The sequence below is a fragment of the Spea bombifrons genome, chromosome 8 (assembly GCF_027358695.1).
Source record: "Spea bombifrons isolate aSpeBom1 chromosome 8, aSpeBom1.2.pri, whole genome shotgun sequence".
Taxonomy (NCBI): domain Eukaryota; kingdom Metazoa; phylum Chordata; class Amphibia; order Anura; family Pelobatidae; genus Spea; species Spea bombifrons.
The window spans coordinates 15843683-15870663 of NC_071094.1; the positions used below are offsets into that span (position 1 = coordinate 15843683).

General features: G+C 44.8%; 1 protein-coding gene across 1 annotated transcript in view; it reads left to right on the forward strand.

Moving 5' to 3' along the window:
- The window catches only part of ASTN2 (astrotactin 2), a 715352-nt gene that overhangs the window by 546432 nt on the left and 141939 nt on the right, over positions 1-26981 (forward strand). Inside the window, exon 18 of the mRNA XM_053473898.1 lies at positions 16110-16251. Within this exon, the coding sequence (XP_053329873.1) occupies positions 16110-16251 (142 nt within the window). The remainder of the gene's footprint in view (positions 1-16109; positions 16252-26981) is intronic.

Consider the following 26981-nt stretch of genomic DNA (forward strand, 5'->3'; position numbering starts at 1 on the left):
CAGGATTTGGTGAATGACTGGATGTGAGGGATGAATGAGAGAGCAGAATCAAGTGTGACACAAGGCAGCAAACTTGGTTGGATGGTGTTCCCTCAAGATTGTAAGCTTGTGAGTAGGGCTCTCTCCACCTAATGTATCGGTTTGCCTTAGTCTGTCAATTTTCGTCTTGTCATACCCCTTGAATGTATGTATTGTATAAAGCGCTGCATAAATTGTTGGCGCTATATAAATAAAAGATTATAATAATAATAATAATAATGGTGGCGTTGTCAACAGTTATGTCAGGAGTTGGGAGATGGTTGGATAACCATAAATTAAGTTGTGATGTTGAGTGTTAGGTATCCATGGTGCAACTCCAGAAAGACAGTCAGTCATGGAAGTTAGAAGAGAAGGTGAAAGGTCGGAAAAGGAGAAATAGATTAGGATGACAGCTCTCTTTTTCACAAGTTTCCTCAAGTAACTGCTGTTTTTGCAATGTGTATGATCCTCTTTAGATTTATAGCCTAAACATCTTCTGTCCACAAGTACTACAAAACATCCTTGATAGATCATGGGCAGAACTAGATTAATCACATCTTGTTTGATGTGTATTCAGTAAACTTGGAATTTACAGCTGCAAATCTTGTGTGCTTCTGTAAGAAGGGTATATCTGGTTTTACATAATGCATAGTTCATGATGTGATATTCTTAGGTCATATATTTACAAGCCACTGAACAACTTTTAACTATGCATCGTGCAAGGCCATTTTAATAATGCAGAATGAATGAACTTGATTAAAATATTACAGCTCAACGTTACTTATTTCCTTTACCCACAATCCTCAGATTAAAGCAGTTGCCTCTTGGGAGAAGGAACTAGGTATTAAGATTGAAATAGATAACTGGGAAAGATCCTTGATACGAGTGAATAAGACAATACAGAGTTAGACATGAAATATAGCTTCAGACAAAGTAGCATAATAAACGCACCCCTGCGTTACTGAGAGGCAGGCAGATAAAGCCTGTTGATGAAGTCAGGTGTGTTAATAACAAGGGTTCGGTAAAGGAGGCAGGGTTCAGTCATACCAGGCAACCAAACAGCAAGCTGTGGAGATGAGTTCAACGCCAGACAGACCTCTTAAAGGGGCGGCCACGCCTGGCAGTTTGCAGGGCTGGGGCCGAATCCTGACACTCCCTTAGATCCCTTAAAGCCTATTTTGCACAGGCTGTCGCAAATCCTGGGCTGGGGTTCCCATTGATTTGCAATGCAGCTGTTTGGAAGCATATCCATACCTTTGTCAGACACTATTGTGTACAACTTCCAGTTTGGACAAATCCTGTTGTTTCACCCCTTTTTTTATTTTTTAATCTCCTATTCTTACCTGAGAATTTATTTTTCTTGTCACTTCCCGGTAGCAACTTTTTTGCCCTCCCTAATAAGGATTATTTTGTTCTACGTTTTCGGTCTTTTGTATTCACTGAGGGTAAGGGGCAGATTCTGGGTGATTTAATATTTCCTGCCCTATACCGATATGCCAAGCCTAAGTGACAAAGAAAAGAAATACTCAGGTAAACATTTGTTTACTCTACATTAACTCACAGGAGCTACTGCTATCTTAAAACCTCCCAATGCAAGGCAAAGCCATCGGGATCTTGTCTAACAACATCTCAACAAGTAAGAGAGTGCACCAGAAGCAGACCTCTAGAATTCACATGCAGACAGAGGTGAGTCTGTCACCTTTGTTCATTCAACATCAAGGGCACACTCGATGTGAAGGCAGATATTTTGAGCCATCAACAGCTTCTATCAGATGAATTGATTCTTAATCAGGAGTCTTTTCAAGGGAGAGTGGACTCCCCAAGGCAATCATTACTTGTTATAGCAGGGCCTAGAGGATGAAATGTGTCTAGCTAAAATTAAGATATAGCAGCTCAGAGTGTCACCCTCACCCCAAGATATACTTTATGCTAAACAACCAAAGGTGTAGTGATTCATTAGAGCAACCTCCTGGATACACTCCAGCTATACAATCATAGTTACAAAGTTAGATAGGCTAAAAAAAGACATGTGTCCATCAGGTTCAGCCTTTCCCACATCTGTTTATTTCTTGCTGTTGATCCAAAAGAAGGCAAAAAACCCAGTTGTGGCGCTTTCCAATTTTGCACAAACTAGGGAAAAAAATTTCTTCTTGACCCCAGAATGGCAGTCAAATCTCTCCTTGTAATGAAAAAATAATAGTGATCAGGCGCTAATAATTTATACAACAAATGTGTGATAAATATATAAGTGAAAATGCTGCAAACACTAATCTCTCCTTGGACCAAAAAGCTGTTTCCCTGAATATTATGTTTTTGCAAGTATTCATCCAATTGTTGTTTAAATGTCTGTACAGACTCTGACATCCTTATTGTCCTAACTGTAAAAAAAACCCTTTTCCTTTGCCTTAGACTAAATCTCCTTCCAGTCTAAATGCGTGACCACGTGTCATATGCATTGTCCTGTTTATGAATAGATTTCCACACAATGGCTTGTATTGGCCCCGAATATATTTATATAATGCTATCATATCCCCTCATAGTTTTTCATCAATAGCAGAGAAACTTCCTAAAAAATTTTTGGGTTTCCATTTCTTTCTTTCTGTTTCATTAATAAACTATTTCCCCCGGTCCCCTACTATTAAACACAACACACACAACACAGAATTTGAAATGGATCTAAGAAAAGGAGGGAGGGACAGGCTACCACCATCAGCAGTTCTTCTACGATGCAGCCTTTGCGTCAGTCTAGTCGTACAAGAGTGCCTAGCTGTGGGGATCATTGCTTGAAGAATCTACATCATCCAGTAAAGGAAAGGCACCAATAGCAGGCAGTAGTAGTGCTGCTAGGCCCACCAGCTCTATGGTTTTTTTTACAGAAAGCCGAAAGCCCAAGTACCACCATCAAAGTTAAAGGGTAGCACAACTAGTACTACTATCCCAGTGAGTAAAAAGAAGTGCTCCCAGCAGCATCTTCCTCTTCCACAAGCAGCATGCAGAGCACGTTTGGCTGAAAGTTTAGCAGCAAGACTGAGAGTGGTGTTCCCAATCCCAAGCAATCTGGTTCTTTCTCACAGAGGCTTTTTGTAGATAATCCGCCTCCTAATACCAACACCTACACCACCACTAGTGTAAAGCCTGCTATTTCCATCAGTACCGCCACATCATTCCCTACTAGCACCACCTCTAGCAAGGCACCAAGTCCGTACAATATTTTTGTAAAGACAGTTAGAGAGAGGGCTACATGTAGTGGAACTCCATCTAGCAAGGTACCAGAGGAGCATGAGACTGAGAGGCCAAGTGCAGAGTTAGGCTCTGTTCCTTGTGCTAGTACTACTACGAGTAGTATTCATGATATCAGTCTTAGCTCCAGCCTAGCAGGAATTCCACTTAATCTGGCTAATGAAGGACTTGACTATGAGCCAGAGGAAGTAAAGGAGAGAATAGAGGAGATGAGTGGTCAGGGAGCAGTCTAGGAATGACTAGTGCAATTTTCCCCTGAGCGTTCACCTTCTCCACTACTACTGTCATCATCACCACCAACAGCAAAACCTACCAAATCTGGTAGAATAAAAAAAACGTAGCAGTCCTGCTACCATTTCTATGGCCAGTACTCCTGTTTGCACTGGGGCAGTTACCAGTGCCACCACCAGTAACTGTGCCAATAAGAACAACCACTGTTAGTAGCAATGTAGAGAGCCTAGAGATGCAGAGTGAGATTAATGTGCCAGCTCCTAATGTGCGCAGCACTAGTCCTGCTGCTGCTCATCCACCCAGCGCAGTAGAAGCAGCACCTAAAAGGGCTCTCCGCGTCCCAATTTGAGAGCACTATGAATGTGTAGAAGAAGGGCGCTATGGAAAGTGCAAGCATTATGGGAAGCTAATCAGCAGTGGGAAAGTGTCTGGAAATTTCACCAGCGCTGTGATGAAGCATCACCTCAGAACTCAACATAATGCTGTGTTATTGGGGAAAGAGGCAGAAAAATGTAAGGCAGGCAGCATAGCTGGTGGCCATGGTACTACTACAAGAGATAGTACTATCTCCAGAGAGGGTGGAAAAACCCCAACTCTAAGGAAGCTGCTGCAGCAGGCTACCTATCATTCCTTCTCCATGCAGAAGTGATGGATGAAAAGCACACATCCCTTTGGGTGGGAGCAGAGGTGGGCAGCAATGTTGAAGTGGGGTTTGTGATAACTGACGGAGGTGCAAACATGGTGAAAGCACTGCAAGATGGTTATATTGCTGGTGTGCACTGTGCAGCGCACATCATCCATTTTATAGTCAAGGGAGCAATAGCAGAAGGAAGTAATCTAGCAGCAGTTCTGTCATGCTGTAGGAAGATTGTTAGCCACAGTGTTAAGGCTAGCCAACTTTTGAGGAAAGAGCAAGTGAGAGGGCAGGTCTTCCCACACACTGTCTATGACAAGATGTACGTGGTGGAACTCCACTTTAGATATGCTGGAGAGAATTTTGGAGCAGCAGAGGGCAATCCATAATCTTTCATCAGAGCACAACATTGGGATTACATCTCCATTGAATAAGGAGGATTGGAAAATGATTTCACAGCTAGTGGCAGTCCTTAAACCATTCAGGGATGCCTCTGAAAATTTAAGCTCAAACACTGCCAGTCTGAGCCAGGTAATCCCAGTGTTCTCCCATCTAGGCAGCAAGATGGATGTGTTCCTTGAAAACCGTGAGGCTGTTCAAGGTGGCACTCTACATCCTGACGTAGCAGGCATAGTCAGGAAGCTGAAGGATCTTCTAAAAGTTCGCCTTCGCAAACAAATGGAAGAAAGTCCCGAAATGATGCAAGCGTGCCTTTATGATCCAAGGATTAAAGGAAAGCTAGCAATCAAAATGAATGTTCTTAGTAGCTACCGGGAACAATTGATCCAAAGGGTGCGTGACTGGCAGCAAAAAAAGGGGAATGCTGTACCTCCAGAGTAGCCAGCTTGCACTAGGGCCTAGTATTTCAGCTCTGAAAGTCCGCTCCCAAACATCAAGCACTGACAGTGTTTGGACGCTTTGCTGTGGGGGTAAAACTGGTGAGCGGGTTGTCAATTGCCCACTTATTCAACTTTTCCATTTTCAATGCTGCTGGTGGTGGTGCCAGTGTCTTTTGCCTTCCAGTTCCATTCCTGGCTAAATATCATGCCTAAAATGTCCCTAATGGTAAAGATAGTTTCTCCCTCCTCTGGCTGCGTCTGTTTGCGGTGTGCCAGTGTCTTTTGCCTGCCAGTTCCCTTCCTGGCTAAATGTCATGCCTAAAATGTTTCACTCTCCTCTGGCTGCATCTATTTCCGGTTTGGCAACGCCTGCTACCTACGCTGGTGTAGCCAGCTTATGCTAGGGCCTAATGTTGGAGCTCTGGCAGTCTGCTGCCAGACGTCAAGGACTGACAGTGTTTGGACACTTTGCCCCGGGGGTGAAACAGGTGAGCAGGTCGCCAATTGGCCACTGATTCACCTTTTCCGTTTTCAATAAACAATAGAGTTGCTCTTAAAAGACCTTTAAAATCCTGGCGCCAAAGCTGCTGTGTACCGTGTTAACCCAGTTTTAACCCCTTCTTAAAAGAAAAATGAAGAAAAAAACAAACATGAAGAATGTACGTGAATATTCGCCCAAACCGAACACAGTAAAAGGTGAATTTTCGTGGAATATGAAGATTTTATATATATGTGTATATATGTGTACGTAGGTGTTGGTTCATACTAGAATTTGTGAGATGTCCTAGCACCTTACCCCAGCTTTACTATGGATTTGCCCACCAGGCAAGATAAGGTGGTACTAGTGTTTTTTTCTCCATTAGGCTAGGTTTCCACTTGGGTTTTTGTCCGGCGTTTTTTTCTTGATGAAAAACGCCAGGAAAAACGCCAAGAAAACTGCCACTGCATTTACCTGCGTTTTGGCGTTTTTTCTGGAGTTTTTTCTGGCGTTTTAGCCTTTCTGTGGAAATTGCTTTTTTTGACCTTAGGCAGTTTTTCCAGCCTTTACAAGTTAGAAGTTTCACCCAGCTAAAAGGGATTAGGATAAATGGCAAGTATCTGCCCTCTCCTGATGTCATTTACTTGGTAGACCCTTTTGTCTCTTTTCTGTGGTTTGTAAGGCATGCTTTATTCTGAATGTCTGCTCCTCTGGGAAGATTGGCCCCAAATGATGGTGCAAATTGTTTGCTGTTGCTTTTGGCACGCAGGATCCAGTCGCGTATGTTTGTTTGTAATGGCATGTTTGTTCCAAATGGTGTACAATTCAATATGAACCAGTCCAGGACTTTGTTTTGTGTGAAACTGTTTGTTTTCAGCCTATTTCTCGTAGGACACACAGATACTGGGTCCATCCTCTGCATTGTAACTGTGGAAAAAAACGCCATAAAAAACGCCAAGGCAATAAACCCACTTGGCTTTTTCATGGCGTTTTTTCTCTCCCATAGACTTCTATTGGAGAAAAAACGCCAAGATTTCTTGCAAAAAACGCCAGAGTGTGAACATGCTGCGATTTTGAAAAACTGCCACAGAGCCCAAAAAAGCAGAAAAACGCCAAAGAGGACTGAAAAAACGCCAAACAGAAAAACGCCAAGTGGAAATGGCATTTTGCGATTTCCTATTGAAGAACAGCTAACATCTGACTGCAGCCGTTTTTCACCAAAAAAACGCCAGGTGGCGCTATTGGCGTTTTTATAGGCGTTTTTAGCAAAAAAAAAACAAGTGGAAATCTAGCCTAATACTGATGAGGAAGAATAGCTGTTAGAGCAAATTAAGAAAACTGCACACCTGGGTAACACATTAATTATTGGAGAGTTTAATTACCCGGACATTAGATAGAAGGACTAGTAGTTCTGCAAGGGTATTCAGGTTTTTTAACCTGTTAAATGACACCTTCATGTCACAACTGATACAAGCACCAACTAAAAAGGATTCTTGTCTGAATAACAAGCAATGTTGATCTATTGTCAAACATTCAACTGGGGAAGCACTTGGGTAATAGTGATCACAATACGGTGTCTTTTTAAATAAACTCAAAAAAGAAATTGCACATGAGGAATACTAAAACATATAATTTTAAAAAGGCCAATTTCAATAAGATAAGGGCAGCTTTACAACCTATTGACTGGCATAAACTCTTTAGTGATAAAAACACCAAGGAAAAATGGAGTATCTTCTCTTTATGTACCATTGGGTAATAAATATAAAAAACAGATTGAAACCGGGGGCGTGGTCTGCATGGCGACCTGATCAGACGCTTTCTGCTGGAGCTCCGCGGCCTACCGGCTAAATCGCATTTCATCGACACGAATTAGTGGGTTTTTTTCCACATTTTGCCTCGTCTTCCTTTCGCCTGTCTATGTCCTCTCATCGTGCGAGAAAATCGTCCAGAATGCCGAATTTTTTCGAGCCCAAATCGCGGAGAAAAACTCCCGTGCGGGACTTGGGCCTACCACGTGAACAGGATGCTGACTCGGATACCTCACTGGGCCAAACGTCGGCGCTGCACTCGAGGCCTCCATCCCCTGCGCTACTCTCTCAGGCTGACCATACTCCTCCTTCGCAACAACTTACCTCGCATACCATGAAGGAACTCTTGCGTGAAATGAGGGACCAACTTCGACAAGACTTCCAGGAGATTGCCTCTTCTTTGCGACGTGACTTGGATGGCCTGGGTGATCGGACAGACAGTTTGGAGCGCCGCATGGAAGAGTTTGCGGATGCACATAACGCTCTCGCTGATGGGCAGATTTCTACGCAAAATGAGCTTGCCTTTCTCCGCAATAAACTCATGGACTTGGAGGACAGGTCGCGGCGCAATAATATTCGCCTTCGTGGCATCCCGGAGTCCGTTGATTAGAATGAGCTGCCTGAATATGTCACGGCTCTCTTTGCTACCCTACTTGGGGATACCTTACCTGCGGACATCCGCCTGGACCGGCTCCACAGAGTCGCCCGCCCGAAGAGCGTTCCAGGTGCACCCCCTCGTGATGTGCTGACGAGGGTTCATTTCTTTGATATCAAGAATAGAATTATGCAAGCGGCGCGTAACCGTCCCTCCTTACCTGCCAGGTTCCAGGATGTGCAGCTCCTTACGGACCTGTCCCAGCTGACTCTTCAACATCGTCGGGCTTTCGCTCCTGTGACAACCATCCTTCGCTCTCACCAGATTCGGTATAGATGGGGCTACCCGGTTCGCCTGATTGTCTCACGCAATGGCTCTACCATCATTCTTGACTCGCCTGAAGACGGCCTGGCCCGCATAAAATCCTGGGGCTTAGACATGCCCTCTTCCTCGGCGCCGGCTCCGAATCAGGGCCCAATGAAGACCACCTCTCCTCCGAAAAAATTGAGACGGGACTGCTTGACTAAAACCTAATCTGTCGTCGATCATCGATTGGTAACTTCTCATAGTTTTGCTCCTCTTATTGTTTTATCGATCTCGCTGGACTGTCTGTTACCTATTTACCTTCATGGGTTATTATAACTGTCTATACACCTAGGCTTTCTTGCACCATTCCATTTATTACACTACACACACATTATTGCTCACTAATCTCTCTGGCTGGCTAGCCGTCGTGGGGTTCCCTATTCGGCTTAGTCGAATTCCCCCTTGATGCTATTTATATCTTTAGCATGGTTATCCCCCACATGCCCATGAGCCGATTCATGTTTATGTTTATGTTATTGTTTATTTTTAATCATTACTTTATTTTTTGTTCCTCTGGAACTCTTTCGCTGATGTATTTGTTCCTGTGTACTCAGGTGCGGTCGAGGCTGGCACTCTCTGGAAGGTGGGGTGTCTCTCCCCCGGATCCGATTTTCTTTTTATTTTCCAAATATACTGCGCACTCTTACATTGGGCTCCGGTTGGAGGTTTTAATTTGCTCCCCTACTCTGTACCATGGCTGATTTGAGGATTCTCTCTCTTAATGCTAAGGGCCTTAACACTCCACAGAAGCGCACATCGCTCTGGAATGAGGCCAAGACTCTCCGAGCCAGCATTATTTGTGTCCAAGAAACGCACTTAAAAAAAACCTCTAGGCCTCTTTTATACTCTGCCCATTTCACCACCCAATTTCACTCTATGGCATCCTCCAAAGCAGCTGGAGTTTCTATTTTAATTTTCAACCGCCTAGCTTTCTCATTGTTACGCAAACATGTGGACCCGCGGGGTAGATACCTCATATTGGTGTGTGAGATTAATGCAGTCGTCTATACTTTGGCCTCCTTTTACTCCCCTAATACGTCGCAATTTAGCTTTTTCCGTATGTTCTTGGGGAAGGTAGATAACTGTAAGCAGGGTCGGGTGAACCTCTGCGGCGATCTTAATGTTGCCTTAGCCCCCCCCCTTGATTGCACTTCACGACACAACCTCCCCCGTGACAGCCAAAAAATTAAACTTGGGTCAGACATGTCCTTTCTGATTCATTCCTATCAGCTCTTTGACACTTGGAGAGTCTTGCACCCTTCTGACAAGGACTACACCTACTTCTCGGCCCCGCACCATATTTATTCCCGAATAGATTACGTCTTTTTAGACAGATTTACGCTACAGTCCGTATCCTCTTGTTCTATAGGCACCATCTCCTGGTCCGACCATGCCCCTGTTTTGCTGGCCCTTAAAACTGACTTCCCACTTACGGGACACGGCACTTGGCGTCTCAATGACTCCCTCTTACACAACGACACATATAAGTCACAGCTCCACTCGCATATGACTCAATATTTCCAAGACAACTCTCATCCTGACACCTCTATTGACACCTTATGGAACGCTCACAAAGCGGTTATGCGAGGCAGACTTATTAGCCTGGCCTCATACGTCAAAAAACAACGCTCTGACTCGAAGATTCTTTTGTTACGGAAATTGTATGACTTAAATATGCTCAACAAATCTCACACGACTGCCTCCCTTACACGTGATATTGCACGCCTCAAACTACAACTGTCGGAACTTAATGCTCAATCTACGGCCCACATGCTTCTCCGACTTAAGCAAAAATTCTATGCTAAGGGTAACAAAGCCGACTCTCTTTTAGCCCGCAAACTACGACATGCCTCGGCTGTTTCTAGACCGCATTACATTATCTCTCCCTCTGGTTTGCGTGTCAGTAATCCCTCTCAAATGGCGGAACTCTTTGCCTCTTATTATGCTAAGTTATATAATTTGAAAGATGACGCCTCTCTGCCTCACCCCACACAGACAGACATTACCGACTACCTTGCCCCGATCCCCTTGCCCTCTCTTTCACCTGACCTTTCAGCATCTCTGGCTGCCCCTATAGAGCTGTGCGAGGTGGAGAAGGCGGTGGCCCAGCTCAAAAAGAACTCTGCTCCGGGTCCAGATGGCTACACTACAACTTACTATCGCACCTTTCTACCCACACTGGGCCCTCACCTTGTTTCTTTGTTTCGTTCCTACATGTCGTCCGGCACTGTCCCCTCTGAAAATCTCCTGGCCCATATAGTTACCTTGCCGAAGCCCGGTAAATCGTTAGACATCTGCTCCAACTACAGGCCCATTTCCCTCCTTAACAATGACATTAAAATATACGCCAAGATCTTGGCCAATAGATTGTCCCCTATTCTTCCTTCTCTCCTCCATCCCGATCAAGTCGGGTTTGTTACTGGTAGGCAACCATCAGATAACACCCGTAAGTTCATTAATGTTTTGTGGGAGGCCGACAGGGGGAAGCTCCCGGGCTTGCTCCTGTCGTATGACGCGGAAAAAGCTTTTGACAGGCTACACTGGCATTTCCTCAGACTCACTCTGTCAAAGTTTAATTTCCTCCCTGCTTTCATACAAGCGGCCATGGCGCTTTATTCTTCTCCCTCAGCCCGCATCTCTATGTCGGGTTTCTTGTCTTCCCCTTTTAGTATTTCTAACGGCACTCGCCAGGGTTGCCCGCTATCCCCTTTACTCTATATTCTTGCTTTAGAACCCCTGGCGGCCTCCATTCGCTCTGACCCTTTAATCAAGGGCTTTCCCATCCCCAATCACTCCCCTTGTGTATTGGATCTTTTTGCGGACGACATTCTGGTTTCTCTCACTTCACCCTCACAATCCTTGCCTGCTCTCCAACACCATTTATCTTGATACTCTCGAGTATCTTACCATAAAATAAATATACCCAAGACTCAGGCTATGTGTTTCCATCTGGACCCGGCGGAGCGCATACGCCTTACTGATTCTTATAGCTTCACATGGCAGCGATCTCACATCTCCTACCTGGGCATTAAACTCCCCAAATCCATTCACAACATTAACGCTCTCAACATTCTCGCCACCTGGAAGCGTGTTAAGGCGGATATTATTAGGTGGCAGAAATACGAACTCTCCTGGCTTGGCCGGGTAAACGCCCTAAAGATGACTGCCCTCCTTAAACTCCTTTACACCTTTCGTACGGTTCCCGTTTGCCCCCCTGCTAATCTCTTGCATACAATCCATAAGTTTTTTGTGTCCTTCACTAAGGTAAGGACTAGCTCCAGGATATCAGCTTGAGCTAGAGTGGTTCCAAGGCTCAGAGGGGGTTTGGGGGTCCCTCATATCCCCTCTTATTATTCCGCCTGCATTCTCTCCCATGTCTTATCATTTTACGCACGCACTAACCCCCCGACCTGGGTACATCAGGAGAACGCTCTCCTGTCACCTTACACTCTGGACCAACTTCTTTGGGTGAAGGGCCGTTTGCGGCCTGCTCTGCCTGCTCTGCCGCCTACGACCTCCTATATTCTTGATACCTGGGATGTTGTCTCACGGTATCTACCTTCCCTGACCCAACTTACCTCCCTCACGCCGCTTCGTACCCTGGAATTCTTGATTCCTGGCCTGCGACTCGCTTCCTGGCTTCGGCCGAAATTGCAGGTGTTGGGCGACCTTTACGGGGGCTGCTCTCTGCACCCCTTTTCACACCTTTCCTCCATCCATGCGGTCCCAGGTCAGGACTTTTACAAATATCTTCAAATCCGCCACCTTCTCCAATCACCTTCTTATTCTGTCGCCCGGCACACACTACCAATACGCCCCCTCCTCTCACTTTGCGCTACTGCTCCCCAATGCAAGGGAGCCATTTCGACTTGGTATTCCCTTTTGATTGACCGCTTCTCGATCCACAAGCTTCCCCATATGGTAGCGTGGGAAAAAGACTTACATTTGACCATCTCACACGAGGCCTGGCTTGAGGCAGAGGATATGATAAGGGGGGTCTCATTTTGTGTGAATCATCTTGAGCTCCAAAAGAAAATTAGTTGTCGGTGGTATTTGACCCCAGCGCGCCTCTCCCATGTCCTCCCAGGCTACTCTAACCTTTGCTGGCGGGGTTGTGGGATGGTGGGCTCCATGGCCCATATGTGGTGGAGTTGCCCGATTTTACAACCGTTGTGGAAACGGGTGTTCTCGTTTCTCCATTCAATCTGCCACGCTGCATTTGCTTTCCTCCCTGAACTCGCCCTTCTACATATGTTCGATGACCCCCCCCTTCCAGCATCAGAAAATTGGTAATCCACGTCCTACTGGCCGTCAAGTTATGTATTGCTAAGAAATGGAAAGCGGCCTCCCCGCCTTCTTTCCCGGACGTCCTCTCCACTCTGGAAAAACATCGGATCATGGAAAAAATGTCCCATTTGGCAGCGCACACGATTCATTTGTATGACCGTGTCTGGTCTTTATGGTTACACAGCTCAACCTATGCTTTGCATTTCCAGTGACGCTGTCTCTTGTCAGGGAGTTATTTTTGTGAGAGTGTTGGCCTCGCCGGGTTCTTAAACCCCTGCCTTTTGGTTTCTATGTCTCATGCCGTTTACTGTTTCGCAGCCAAGCCTCGGCTGCTACCCATTCTGTATGGCATCTCTGTACAATCCGCGTTACGCTCCATGCTGAGTTACTGTGTACATCGTCCCGGAGGATTATGTTTTTTTTTTTTTTTTTTTGTTTTCTGTCTTCTTTTGGTTATTTTGTTCTGGTTCGGTTCACATACTTACTTTTTATTGAAAACTGTAGGTCCGTTTATTGTGTCCCACGATGCATCGCCGCTGTCGATTCTCTACTATGTAATGTATATTGCATGTACCGCACATCCACGGCCGTGACACCCTACCTTGTTCGATTTTCGGTTTCCGCAAGGCCCGGTATGGAATTGTTGTCATCCGCATGTTGTGCTATGCCTTGTCATGTTTTACTCTTTGTATTACTTGGCTGCATTTCTTATGTGATTGTACCACAATCTCGGACCTCAATAAAAATTTTATTTACAAAAAAAAAAAAAAAAAAACAGATTGAAACCAATGTGGCTTAGTGGGGAAGTAAACCAAGAAATTAAAAATAAGAAAATGGCTTTTAAAGCATTTAAATCAGACAAATCAGAGACATTTTATATAAGATAAGATATAAGATATAAGGAAGCCAATAATGCATGCGAGAGGGATAGCCAAAGAGAGCAAAACCAACCCCCAAAAATTCATATATTGTAAAAAAAAAAACAAAAAAAAAAAAAAACAGGAAAGTGTAGGTACACTAAAAACAGAGATGGCAGAAACTTTAAATAACTATTTTTCCTCAGTATATATTAAGGAGGAACCTATGACAATGGAAATGGAAATGACTATTGCAAAAAATGTGCAGACAAAATGTGATTGGATGACTCAGGACAAGGTGCTGCAGCAACTAAAGAAAGTTAATGTCAACAAAGCTCCGGGGCCTGACGGTGTTCACCCACAAGTACTTAACCCCTTAACGACAATCCCCGTACATGTACGGGGTTGCCGTGCAACAGGTTAACGACAATGCCCGTACATGTACGGGCTGCCGTTAAATAGCTGCATTGCATCGCGGCGGCGCCCGGCTAAAACAGCTTAGGAAGCGATCTGAATCGCTTCCTAAGCATAAACGGTGTTACTGACATGCCTCGATATCGAGGCATATCAGCAACACTACCCCACGACCCCCGATCGCCTTGTGATTGCTCCGAAGAGCAACCACAAGTGCCATCCTGTAAATGACGTTGCCGTCATTCACAGGATGGCATCAACAATAGATTTGAGTTCATAGAGGGTCTATCCAGACCCTCTTGTGAACTCTCGAGCTCCTCCTGCAGGTTGAATGCAGGTACTGCATCCAACCATGCAAGGTAAATGGAGCCCAGCTCACGAATGAGTGATTAGTAAAAAAAAAAAAAAAAAAATTTAAATTTTTTTTTTTTTAAAAAAATAAAAATAATATGGTAACATATAAAAATCCCCACTGTGACCAAAAAAAAAAAAAAAAAAATGAATAAGCAAGTCCTAAAATTCTTTATCTTTACAAAAATTCCAGCATGGAAAGAGTTTAAATATTGGCATTACAAATGCCCATAGGGTGTCTCGTATTAAAAAATGCATGAGTGGATGGGATAAATTGAATTGGCCGGGTTCAAAGGTGTCCCAAATATGGGACATGGGGGCAGTAGGATCAGATGTCTAAATGGCCAAAAAATACACACCTCACAAAGGCGGCCTTTTACCTCCCAAATAACCCAACAAACCCATGCATGTGGGGTATCACTGCGCTCAGGAGATGTTACTGAACACATATTGGGGTGTTGTTTGACACGGACATATACCAGGAGCGAAAAATTTATACCTGAAGTACAACGTGTGTGAAAAAAATACAAAAAAATGTACTACCATAAAGTTTCACAAAGGCTGGTGGTAAAATTAGTGCATGGAAAGGGTTAAATTACCAGCATGTGAAATACCTTGGGGTGTCTAGTTTTTAAAAATATATGACTTGATGGGGTAAATTGCATTAGCCGGCTTCAAAGATACCCGAAATGGCACATGGGGGGAAGAATTACCAGATTTGGAAAAAAAGGTTTTGAAATGGCAAAACGCTACCTGTACTTATTGCCCCATAACGTGCAGAAAAAAGCAAAAAAACATAAAAACATTGGGTATTTCTACACTCAGGACAAATAGTAGAATCTATTTAGCAGGTTTTTTCATTCGTTTTTGCAGATGAGTAAAAGTTTTTTGTTTTAAAAAGTGAGAAAAAGTAATTTTTTAACAAAAAATCCCCATATTTTATCATTTTTTTTATAGTAAATTAGATGATATGATAAAATTAATGGTATCTAAAGAAAGCCCTGTTTGTCCTGAAAAAAACAATATATAATATGTGTGGGAGCACGAAATGAGAAAGAAGAAAATCACAGCTAAACAGGAACACCGAAAAATGTTAAAATAGCCATTGTCCCACAATATACTACGAGTAAAAACCCCTATTGTCCTTAAGGGGTTAAGGAGCTGAGTCTGGAAATAAGTGAACCTGTGTTTCTAATCTTCCTGGGTCCTTTTCTGTCAGTAATTGTACCAGAGGATTGGAGCTAGGCAGAGGTGGTTCCTATATTCAAAAAGATTTCAAACTCTTTGCCTGCCAATTATAGACCTGTGAGCTTAACTTCTGTGGCTGGGAAAGTATTTGAAGGGCTATTAAGGGATACTAGTCAGGAATTCATTGGGAAGAACAGTGTTGTTAGCAATATCAGCATGGTTTTATGAAACTTGTCATGTCAAACTAATTTAACTGCATTCTATGAAGGAGTAAGTAGAAGAGTAGATCAGGGTGTTGCAGTGGATGTAATTTTGCCAAGGCGTTTGACACAGTTCCACACAATAGGTTAGTGTTCAAACTGAAAGAAATTGGTCTAGATGCAAATTCTTCTTCTTGGGTTGAACATTGGCTTAGTAGTAGAGTACTGAGAGTTGCTATAAATGGTAAATCTTCAAGCTGGACAAAAGTGGTAAGTGGTGTTCCTCAGGGTTCTATTCTGGGACCAATTTTATTCAATATATTTATAAATGACCTTGCAATAGGCGTTAGGTAACAGGACAGCAAGGAAGACCTCAGCACCTTACATGTCACTGTCATGTGGCATTTTTAAGCTGATAAGCAGTAGTGGTATTTGACTGCTTTTCAGGCTATATAGATACAGTACTTATGCCCCTAAAAATTTTGCTCCACCAACCTAAAAGATCTACTGCTCCCATGTAGTTTTATAAAATGTGTCTTATCTACTTATTACCACAGTCGTTCAATATACCTACTGATTGCTATTCTGTAATTACTTTGCCAGGTGAGTCCCTGAGTCTTGTGGGCGATCTATTAACCGGTTTGGGAACAAGCTGTGTCGCAGCTGGAAGGAGTCATGGGGAAACCTCTGAAAAAAGTCTGTACTCTGTTATCTTCAAGTGCCTGGAACCAGATAGTCTATACAAGTAAGTTACAAGCAGTTGAAAGGAATATTAATGTATCCTGTCCTTCACACCCTTTGTTTTGTGCTAACAGTGGCTTCATATGGCTCAAACAAATGTAGCTAAATGCAGTAGATTTATAAACAACAACAAAAAATATTTCTGAAAAAGGTTATGCATATATAGTTTCAATGGCATTAAAACCAAATGTTTTTTGTCATTTTGTTAAGTGTCAACACAATGCAAGCATGGAAGCCAAACATATGAAAAAGACTGAGAGTTAATACATTTTTGATTCACCAATATTAATTTCCTGACAAATGCTGCATTTTCCAAAAGGTATACATCACATAACCTATTAGTGATATTTACGGGGTATAAAATATGCAAAATATAATTATCGTTGGACCACGCCCACAGTATGAATATAATGAGATACCCTATATTTTATCTCTGATCCTAAATTCTTTAAGATCTCACAAAAATGTGTAGGTCAAAATGAGATATCATACCACAATAATAGTTAACTAAGGTATTGATTGTGAAAACACAATCTACAAAATATGTATATGATTTGTGCAGTACTAAAATAAAACAGGTATCAGGTATGGCTTATGGATCTTTTTTGTTGTTGTTGTTCTTTCAAAAAAAGTTTATTTCTTCCAAACAATAAATATATTATACATTACATTGCTACATACCGTGTTTCCCCGAAAGTAAGACAGTGTCTTACTTTCTTTTTATCCCTAAAAGCCCCACTATGTCTTACTTTCGGGGTATGTCTTATATTGGGAAAAAATTGAGAGTGATGGGAGTTATGATGTACTTTTAGAGCATAATTAGATCATGAAAAAGACATTGGAAATGGTACAGCATAACACCCATCACTCTCACACACTTACCAATCAACACACCTACCAATCCACACGTATACCAATCTACACACATATACACCAATCCACACGTATACACAAATCCACACACATATACACTAATCCACACACATATACCAATCCACACACATATACACCAATCCACACACATATACACCAATCCACACACATATACACCAATCCACACACACATATACACCAATCCACACACACATACACCAATCCACACACATATACACCAATCCACTCTCACTTAATGCTTTCCTACCTTTCCTTTCTTCTTTCAGCTTCTTTTCCTCCTCTTCGCTCCTCTTCTTCAGTTCTGTCTTCTTCCTGGTTCAGAGGGCACGGACAGCGGTGGGCGCGGCTTCAGTGTTGTGCGCCGGGATCTGACAAGAAACCCCGGTGCACAACAGCTGTTGCCGCGCAGATCACAAGGGAGCGGTATCGGAGGTCATTAACAGACCTCCGGCTCCCTTGAGTGATTTTAAGCCGGGTTGAACCCGGCTTAAAATCACTCAAGGGAGCCGGAGGTCTGTTAAAGACCTCCGATACCGCTCCCTTGCGAGCCTGCTCCTCCAGCGGCGGACATTACTGTCCGTCTCTGGAGGGGTGCCGGGTGCCGCAGGTTGGCACCCCCTGGAGTGTGGCGCCCTGTGCGGTCGCACACCCCAAAGGTCGGCCCTGCTCTAAGGGGCCGGCCTTAGGGGTCTGCGGCCGCACAGGGTTTAAATAAAAACATCGGGGGTTTTTTCAACTTTATTTAACATCCTCCATGTTAAATAAAGTTAAAAAAACTTTATTTAACATCCTCCATGTTAAATAAAGTTTTTTTTAACTTTATTTAACATGGAGGATGTTAAATAAAGTTAAAAAAAAACCCCGATGTTTTAATTTAAATCCTGTGCGGCCGCAGACACGTAAGGCCGGCCTTGGTGGGGACTTCCCGGCCCCTTAGAGTGGCGGACCCGGCAAATCCCCCGTGTTTCCCCGAAAGTAAGACATATGTCTTACTTTCGGGGTACGGCTTATATTAGCTGACCCCTCTGAAACTCCCGATACGTCTTACAATCGGGGGTGTCTTACTATCGGGGAAACACGGTAATACAAATCCATTCCACATTTATATTTGTACTTATTTGTGCCCTGACGTATCTTCCTTAATCCCAAAAGTAGTTACAATATTACCTAATGCAATAAAGCTTCAGTCTATTTTCCTTTCCCTCCCTTTCCCCTTTAATTAAACAAAAAAAGAAAAAGGGGAAGGGGAAAAAGGAAGAGATATCGAAGGGTGAGGAAAGATGCAAAGGGGCATTCCCAATCTGTTACAAAAAAGACTGACAATCACTCCACATTCATCCTTTGTAATTTATCAGTGTCGTAAGTAGTAGGTATCATCTCAACTTTCCTTTTCCATTTCTTTCTTTTCCTTAATTTTTACTGTATTGAATGTGCATGGGTTATCCAAGGGGACCATATATCTAAAAAAAAAAAAACATTTACCTTCATTTATATAATATCCCTCTTCCATTTTGTATTGAAATTTAATTTATATATATATATATATATATATATATATATATCTTCCCATATTATCCTCCCAGGTTTTTTCCAATTCCTCGCCATAATGATCTTACACGCGAACAGCATTTGTACTGCCAAATTTTATTATTACATTTAGGGAACCCTATATGAAAGAGAAATGCTTGGGGGATGGAACAAACTTAAGCTTTAATAGTTCATTAATTGTCTCAAATAAACTGGCCACTATAATCCCTACCTCATCATATTTCTACCACATATGATACATTGTACCATCTTTCTTTTCACATCTCCAACATTGCCTAGATATCTATATTACCTGTGCCACGCGCAACTGGAGAAAGACAGTGGGAGATCTGGGAGGTTAATGCATGGCTGAAGACTTGGTGTAAGGAGGAGGGTTTTGGGTTCTTGGAGCACTGGGTACAAGCTTTATAGTCGTGATGGATTGCACCTGAATCTAATAGGGTCTGCTGTGCTAGGGGATAGGATGGCCAGAAGGTTGGAGGAGTATTTAACCCCTTCAGTCCCAGGGGTTTGTGGTACCTCAAAGTCCGGATCAATTTTGCATTTTTGCCATGTCAGTTCAGCGATTATTCCACTGTTTTTGATTTTCAAAAACTGTTTCCTGTCTGGAATGGTACCAAATGATTGGCGGAAGGCTGATGTGGTTCCCATTTTTTAAAAAGGACCCAAATCTGAGCCTGGTAACTACAGACCTGTAAGCTTAACATCTGTGGTGGGGAAATTTTTTGTTAAGAGATGGCACACAGGAATATATTGTGAACAATGATTTCATCAGTAGGAGTCAGCACGGTTTTGTGAAGAACAGATCATGTCAGACCAATTTAATTGCATTTTATGTTGTGAGTGAATGTATAGATCAGGGTGTTGTTGTATATATCTATTTTGATTTTGCAAAAGCATTTGACACTGTTCCACACCAGCGGTTATTGTATAAGCTAGGACAAATAGGTCTTGGAGAAATGCCTGTTTGGATTAGAAACTGACTTAGTGACAGGGTGCAAAGAGTTGTTGTTAATGGTACATTCTCAAGATGGATAACTTTGGTAAGTGGGGTGCCTAAGGGTTCTGTCACGGGTCCAGTTCTCTTTAACTTATTTATTAAGGATATTGAAATAGATATTGGAAGTCACCTGTCTGTGTTTGCTGATGACACAACATTAGGTAAGGTTATAAAGTCTGATCAGGATGTAGCATCTCTTCAGAATTATTTGCATAAACTAGGGTAGATAAGTGTAAGGTAATGCACTTTGGTACCATAAATAAGTATGCAACTTACACTCTTAATGGCATTGCATTGGGAAAAGCAGAAAATGAGAAGGCCTTAGGTATAGTTGTAGACCATAGACTTAGCAACAAAGTGCAGTGCCAGCCAGCGGTGGCAAAATCCAGTAAGGTATTGGCATGCATAAAGAGGAGTATTAAATCACTAGATGAAAATATAATCTTGCCTCTTTAAAAAGCAATGGTGAGGCCTCGTCTTGAATATGCGGTGCAATTTTGGGCACCAGTTTTAAAGAAGGATGCTAAAGAGCTGGAGAAAGTGCAGAGGCGGGCTACAAAGTTAGAAAGAAAAAAGAAGAACTTTTATTTAAGATTTATTATTATTTAAGAAATGCCTTTTAACCCCCTATATGCCACTCTGTCCCATCATATGCCTTCTAACCCCCTATATGCCAGAGTGGCATATAGGTGGTATAAGGCATTTCTGGAGGCAGAGTGGCATATAGGGGGTATAAGGCATTTCTGGAGTCAGAGTGGCATATAGGGGTATAAGGCATTTCTGGAGGCAGAGTGACATATAGGGGGTTAAAAGGCTTATCATGGGGCAGAGTGGCATATAGGAGGGTATAAGGCATATCAGGGAGGCAGAGTGGCATATAGGGGGTATAAGGCATTTCTGGGGGCAAAGTGACAAGCCTGGGGGCAGATGTGCATAACTGGGGGGGGCAGGTTGGGAAATAAAAGGAAATAAAAACAAACATTTCTCAAACATAGCATTTATAAAATATGAAAAAATAGTTCACATGAATTAATAAAGAAATGGGGGCATGGCTGGCCTGGTGACGAAGATGGACACTTAACTGCAAAGCTCCGCGCCACCCGCTCTTTACTTACCGCACGCACACCTGCTAAATTCGCTATGGGCAGGAATAATAAGGCCTCGACTGACCCTGCTACCCCAGGGACCTGCAATAAGCCTCAACCGCCGTCCCTGAGGGAGTATTTCCACACTCCGGCGCTGCTGCAATCCCAACCTCCAGAATCCAACATAGCGCTGCCCCCTGCTGGCCTCCAGGCCGCGGAGGAGGAATCTCTACAACATGGCTCGGAGTGCTCTCCGGATGTAAGGGCCCCGGGGTCCGGCACCTACCGGGACTCCCGCCCGTCCGGTCCAGCAGGTCCCGCGTCGTCCGCGGCGCCTCCTCCATTCGCGGCACGCCATCTACTAGACGCGCGCGCGTCACAACAAAACTTTATGAGTGACGTCACGCACGTAGGCGTGGCGTTCACGAGCGGGCACTTCAAAAACTGAGCACTGCAACTCATTCAGTGCTCAGTTATTGTGCTGTGCAGTACCTGTGATTTTCTCTCCTGACGTTCCTGATTTAATCCTTTGTGTACCAGACCCAGCTTTGTATGAGATTGACCCTTCGTGTACGAGACCCGGCTCTGTATGAGATTAACCCTTCGTGTACCAGACCCGGCTTGTTCGAGATTAAGCCTTCGTGTGCCAGGCCCGGCTCCTGTTCTTCTGCCTGCTTCCTGCTTTCCGGTCTCCGCATTTTCTCCTCTCTTCCCACTAAGGACAATTTCAGTTTGCTGGTGGCGGAGGCGAAGCAAATGGCCAGGGCAGAAGTCACGGCCTTGCTCACAGACATGATGCGTTTGGACACGAGACTCACAGCCACAGAGAACAGGATGCGGGACGTGGACCAACGGCTCACTCTCCTTGACCGCCACTTCTACTCCGCCAGGATAGCTGATTTACTTTATCACCTGGAAGACTTAGATAACCGCGGCCGGAGATCCAACATTCGAGTGCAGGGCCTACCTGAGGGTGAACGCCCTGAGGACCTCAGAGGCATCTTGAACAAGCTGTGTGGGGAACCTGCTGACTCGGGTAGGAAACGCATAAAGTTTCACCGTGCACACAGGGCTCTGCGACCTGGTGGTGGCAGCCCGGGTGATCCCCTTAGAGATGTCATCTGCTGCCTACACAGCTTTGAGGTGAAAGACGCCATAATGCAGAAGGCACGTGCTCGTAGATCGTGGGACTTTGAGGGCCATCAGGTCTCCCTCTTTCAAGACCTCTCCCACTATACTCTGCAGGCCAGACGGGCCCTTTGGCCCATCACTATTGCGCTGCAGGAGCACAACCTTCCTTATAGATGGGGTCACCCGTTTGCCCTGATAGCATGAAGAGGAACCACCATGGCCACTGTGCGCACGCCCGCAGATGTGGGGCCCTTTCTGCGAGCTCTGGAGCTGCCCGACGTGGACTTCCCCTGTGGACCGGAGGCACATCGCTGCCTCTCTTCCTAGCTTCCAAGAGGGTCTAGCTGCCTACCACATAGCCGTTTGCATTCCATCCACGGAACCTTAGCTCGACTCCTCTTAATCGACTGCTGGCGTTCTTTATACCCTACGACCCGAGACTATATGTACTTCTCACAACTTCATCTCCACATTACTCAATTATAGTTAACCCATTATACAAAGATACAAAGATCGTAGAGATGCTCAGGAGGGTGCCTGTGCTCAACGCGTGGAGGGGTGAAGTTGACTGTGTTTGGTTTCTCCCGTACCCTGCTACACTATCAGTGTTTCCCCCCGCGTTCGCCTGCCTCTATTTGTTAGAGTCTGGATGGCTTGATTTCCTAGTGGCTTGGACTCTTTCCATGACGTCGCCCTCATGGCCCACGTGAGATACATGTTTATGCTTGATTATGTTTATTTTATACTTTCCATCCTTGACTCTGTATGGGAGATGGGTCGCGCTATTCATGCTGGTTACCGCCCGTTTGAGTCTACACTTACACTCACTGCTTGACACCCATTGCGGAGGGGGCCTCTGCCCACCCCATCACACGAGTCCGCGCTTACTCACATAGCACCCGACAATACACGTACATACACCTTGGGTTGTTTTTTTTTTTCTTTTTGCATCTGCACTCGCATCTGCACTCCCACGAGCCAATGCTCGGCCTCCCTGGGTTGACCTGCTACTAGTTTGCGCTCGAGCGATGATTGACACGCCCTCTTCCCTGCCTAGGTGTCACTGTCCGACTTCTCAGCCCATGACTAAACACGTGTCCTTCTCTCCACACACTCGGGTACGGCACATTAGTACATATGTGGTCTGGGCACCTGTGGGGGATATGCCTATAATCATGTGAATGATCTACTGCATTCACTGGCATTAGGTTGTTATTGCATATTAACCGCGGTTGCGGTCTGTTTCTATTAAATATGCCTGCATATTGTTTTTTCCACGGTGCTGCATTTGTGCCTTACTATGCTTGAGTGGGTGGCAGGGCGTTGCTACTTTGTTACACCGAGTCAACTGTTACCGTTTCGCTGCGGTTGTTGTTTACTCTTCTTCGCCCACCTGTTTTCTTGCCCCTAGGGGACCTGGTGTCATACTTCTCCTACGCCGGTATTTGACACGCTTCCCACTCATCCCTGCCTTCCCTCCTTCTTCCCTGCCCTCAAATTTCTTCCCCACTCCGTTGCCCCTACCTTGATATCTCCCCCTTACATTTTACTCAGCTAACGCTAAGGGTCTTAACGTGCCTGAAAAGCGCTCTAGAGCTCTCCGAGAGTTTCGGTCTTACAGGGCCTCTGTGGCAGGCCCCCAGTCTTCGAGACGCCTATTTTCCTACAGGATTTTTTAGCAATAATTTTAGCAATTTTTTAGCTATTCCCCAAGACTAAGGGAACGGCAATCTTAATAGCTCGTAGGTCCCCTTTCTTGTCAAGGACACTTTACTGGACCAGTCGAGCCGTTACACTTTTGTTAAGGGTATAATTGCGGACGTCATGTATACCTTCGCAAGCATATATCTCCCAAATAGGGGACAGGACGTCGCTTTACGGTCCATCGCTGCCTCTCTTCCTAGCTTCCAAGAGGGTCTAGCTGCCTACCACATAGCCGTTTGCATTCCATCCACGGAACCTTAGCTCGACTCCTCTTAATCGACTGCTGGCGTTCTTTATACCCTACGACCCGAGACTATATGTACTTCTCACAACTTCATCTCCACATTACTCAATTATAGTTAACCCATTATACAGTGCATAAAAAAGAAAAAAAAATTCTATTGCATTAACATATTAAATTCAAACCGTACTATATTGTTTGTGCATTGCTCAGTTGCCATGCTAAATCTTTTATACATTACTCAATTATAATTAACCCTGACAGATGTAGCTTCGACCCACGGGCCAGGCTCAGCTCAGTTACCCAATTAAATAAAGGCAAGAACACACAATATGGCTTTGAAAAGGCCACAGCTGTGTGAATGGGGAGCAGGTGTGTTAAATTTGGTGTTATCCCTCTCACACTCTCTCATACTGGTCACTGGAATTTCGACATGGCACCTCATGGCAAAGAACTCTCTGAGGGTCTGAAAAAAAGAATTGTTTCGGTACATAAAGATGGCCTAGGCTATAAGAAGATTGCCAAGACCCTGAAACTGAGCTGCAGTGCGGTGGGCAAGACCATACAGCAGTTTCACAGGACAGGTTCCACTCAGAACAGGCCTTGCCATGGTCGACCAAAGAAGTTGAGTGCGCATGCTCAGCATCATATCCAGAGGTTGTCTTTGGGAAATAGACGTATGAGTGCAGCCAGCATTGCTGAAGGGGTGGGGGGGTCAGTCTGTCAGTGCTCAGACCATATGCCGTATGCTGCATCAAGTTGGTCTGCATGGCTGTCGTCCCAGAAGGAAGCCTCTTCTAAAGATGATGCACAAAAAATCCTGCGAACAGTTTGCTGAAGACAAGCAGACTGACGGACCCTGTAGAGACGGATGGTCTCTGCTGTCAATAGTTCCAGCGATCTCCTATGGTCCCCTCGGTATACCCCAGACTTCCAGTAACCAAGTAGTTACACTCCACGATGAAGTGTCCCTTTTCCCGAAATCACAGACACAGACACGGTCTCAGGCTTGAACAAGTAAGAATCTCTTTTATTGTACACCAAACACTAACTTTATACCTGAGACCATCTTGAAAAGAACAATACATAAATACATTAGCTTAAACACTTTAACTGGCACCAATCAGGAGAGAGCTGGAACAGGGAGCAACCAATCACAGTGCAGGGGGGGTGGTCAGGGGCAGCCCACATCCAGTTAACTTAGGGACCAATCAAAAGGGGAGCTACCATCCCTACCATATATGGATTTCCGGGGCTGTGGCTGTAGCAACCAATAGGGATGGTGCCTACCTAGGAGACCCCTACAACCTTGCCACAGATGCTCCTGTGACAATACTCCCCTTTTGAAAAAAAAAATTTAGCCAGCTGGGATTTGTCCAAACGGGCAAGTCTTTAAGCGGCTGAGTTAAACGATAGCCTGGTGGATTTTACGTCTTCTTGTCGGGACAATCCATCCGCATTGCTGTTTTGTTTTCCCGGACGATATTGAATCATAAAGTTGAATGGTTGTAAGGCAAGGCTCCACCTTAGTAACCTGCCGTTGTCCCCTGCTACCCGGTTAAGCCAGACTAGGGGATTGTGATCTGTTAACATGGTAAATTCCCGGCCATACAAATATGGCAAATATGGTAAAAATTCTTCAGTGCCCAGACTAGGGCCAAACAGTCTCGATCCAGTAGTTTGCAGCTCAGGTAGGCTACCGGGTGTTCTTCCCTCTGGTCATTGAGCCGGCCTAACACTGGGAGTCCCTACTGGGAGGCGTCTGTTTGGACAAGGAATCGCTTTGAAAAGTTAGGTGCAGCAAGGATCGGGGCACTTCCTAGGGCTGTTTTGAGGTCCTCAAATGCTTGCTGGCACTCCGGGGACCATAGTACAGTACGAGGGAGGGCTTTCTTTGTGAGGTCAGTTAGGGGTTTGGCGGTGTCACTGTAATGGGGAAAAAACTTACGATAGTACCCTGCCATCCCTAGAAAAGCTAATACTTGCTTCTTCGTTATGGGTCGGGGCCAGTTTACAATAGCTTCTATTTTGGCCGCTTCTGGTCGCTGTCTACCCCCTCCTACCCTGTGACCTAGGTATTGCACTTCTGCTATACCTATCTGGCATTTGTCGGGCCATATGGTCATCCCTGCTTGCTGGATTCTACCTAGGACTACATCCAAGTGTTGGAGATGCTCTCCCCAAGAGCCACTAAAAATGGCTATATCGTCTAGGTAAGCACAGGTAAATTCCTGTAGACTCTCGAGGATCTGGTCTACCAGCCGTGGCAGGGGCATTCTTCATTCCGAATGGCATAACTTTAAATTGGTATAAACCAAACGGACAAATGCTGACACAGGGCGCCCCGGCTAGCCGGTCTAGGAGGTCGTCTATTCTGGGCATGAGCTATGCGTCGGTTGTGGTCTGGTCATTTAAGCATCGATAGTCAACGCAGAACCAGGTGGAGCCGTCCTTTTTAGGCACTAACACTACTGGGGATGCCCAGGGACTGTGAGAGGGTCCGATTACCCCTAATTGTCTGATATCTGCTATTTCCTTGCGGATATGACTGCTGACAGCCTTTGGTACTTGGTAGGCGGTTTGCCGGAGGGGGGTTTGGCCGGGGGTCTCTACTCCATGTTGGGTGAGATGTGTGAGACCAGGGCGGGCAGTGAATAGGGTGGTTCGGTTTTGTAACATAGCTAGGGCTTGGGTCTGTTCCTCGGAAGTTAGCTGTTCCCCGAGCTTAAGCTGGGTGAGCTCGGGCTCAGCCTGGGAGTCTGCCTGTAAATCAGGGATGGTGCGGTCCCCTGCTTCCGTATGGGAAGGGGTACAGATGGCTATGGTGGCTCCTCTTTCTCGGTAAATTTTTAGGGCCCACGGCCAATGATGTAAGTAGTTTCCCTTCTTTTTTCTAGAACTGTGTAGGGACCTTCCCATGCTGTCTGTAATTTATTGTGCCGGATGGGTCTCAGCATGAATACTTGCTGCCCTAGGCTGCGTTCTCTGCGGTTGGCCTGGCTATCATACTGGGCTTTTTGGCGGCGCTGGGCGGCTTGTAAATTTTCCCGAGCTAGGGACATTAATTGCTCAAATTTTTCCCTTAGCTCAATGACATATGTGATGGTGGGGGTCTCGGTATTGCCTTCCCA